Source organism: Vespula pensylvanica, chromosome 1 (genome assembly GCF_014466175.1).
Source record: "Vespula pensylvanica isolate Volc-1 chromosome 1, ASM1446617v1, whole genome shotgun sequence".
NCBI lineage: Eukaryota > Metazoa > Arthropoda > Insecta > Hymenoptera > Vespidae > Vespula > Vespula pensylvanica.
In genome coordinates this window covers 3,100,549-3,101,574 of record NC_057685.1, presented here as the reverse complement: position 1 = coordinate 3,101,574, position 1,026 = coordinate 3,100,549, and the positions used below count along the sequence as shown (strand labels likewise).

The following is a 1,026-nucleotide window of genomic DNA, read 5'->3' as shown; positions in this document are numbered from 1 at the left end:
AAAAAAAAAAAAAAAAAAGAAAAAAAAAGAATAAATAAATAAAATAACATAAAGAAAAAAAAAAGAAAGAAAAGAAATCAACGCTTGGTAAGACGAAACTCGATCGAAACGACGTCAACTGACGTTTCTCTCGTAGACAACATTGTCAACGACAACAATAATCCATATTTATAAATGTATATCACAGACACACGCACCCACATACACTTACAGAAAGTTCATAATTTTCCAACGAGGATATCGTATTGTCCGATAAATCCAAAGCCTGTACAAGATTCGATGCACCGGTATGAATACTATAAAGACGTCGTCCGGTGCAATTGGCACGTTTCAATGTGTACCAAATATCACAATCACATAGAACAGAGCAAGAATAATTGGCAAGAACGAAAGGTTTAAGGATCGCGATCGAGACGAGGATCGCGAGAAAACGCGAACTCGCGATTATTCGGACGTTCATATCGCGTTTCACGGTATATAGAAGCGTAATACGATACTTTGTTGTCTCATTATTACGGCTCGACACGATTTCTATCGCGATAGAACGAAAGAGACGCTTTTAGAGGTGGTGGCACACGCGAGGAAAGGAGCAGTCGCGACAGAAACGTAATCTTATCTCTTTCGTTATACGTATATGATGCTTATAACGTGTACATGCATAGATACGTCCACAGATGTGTGTGTGTATGTGTGATACACGACATAATGTTGAACCAAAGACCTCTCCCAAATCTTTTTTTTTTTTTCGTTCATTATGGAACCGTTCAAAATCCAAAGTCCATTTTAACTTTCGATCGTTTCTCTCCTTTTCTTTCTCTTCGCCTCTTTCGAAAACTATAATTTCAAGAAAAAAAAATGTTTACGACGAGAGACAAAGAAAAGAGATAAGAAAGGGAGAGAAAGAGTAAGTGAGAGTGAGAAAGAGTGAAAGAGGGGTCTGTCGTCATTAAATGTGGAACGTTTCTAGGAAGATCATTGTCGTGAACGACGACCGACGCTCGTTATTTGCACGAAGTCCCGATCTTT

The 1,026-nt window shown here is 38.2% G+C and overlaps 1 protein-coding gene across 1 annotated transcript in view; it reads right to left on the bottom strand.

Annotated features, from left to right (window-relative positions):
- Positions 1 to 599, bottom strand: part of LOC122637510 (slit homolog 1 protein-like) — a 2,875-nt gene extending 2,276 nt beyond the window's left edge. Inside the window, 1 exon segment of the mRNA XM_043829690.1 lies at positions 212 to 599. Coding sequence (XP_043685625.1) covers positions 212 to 460 — 249 coding nt within the window. The 5' untranslated portion in view covers positions 461 to 599.
- Positions 600 to 1,026: the final 427 nt, after the last annotated feature.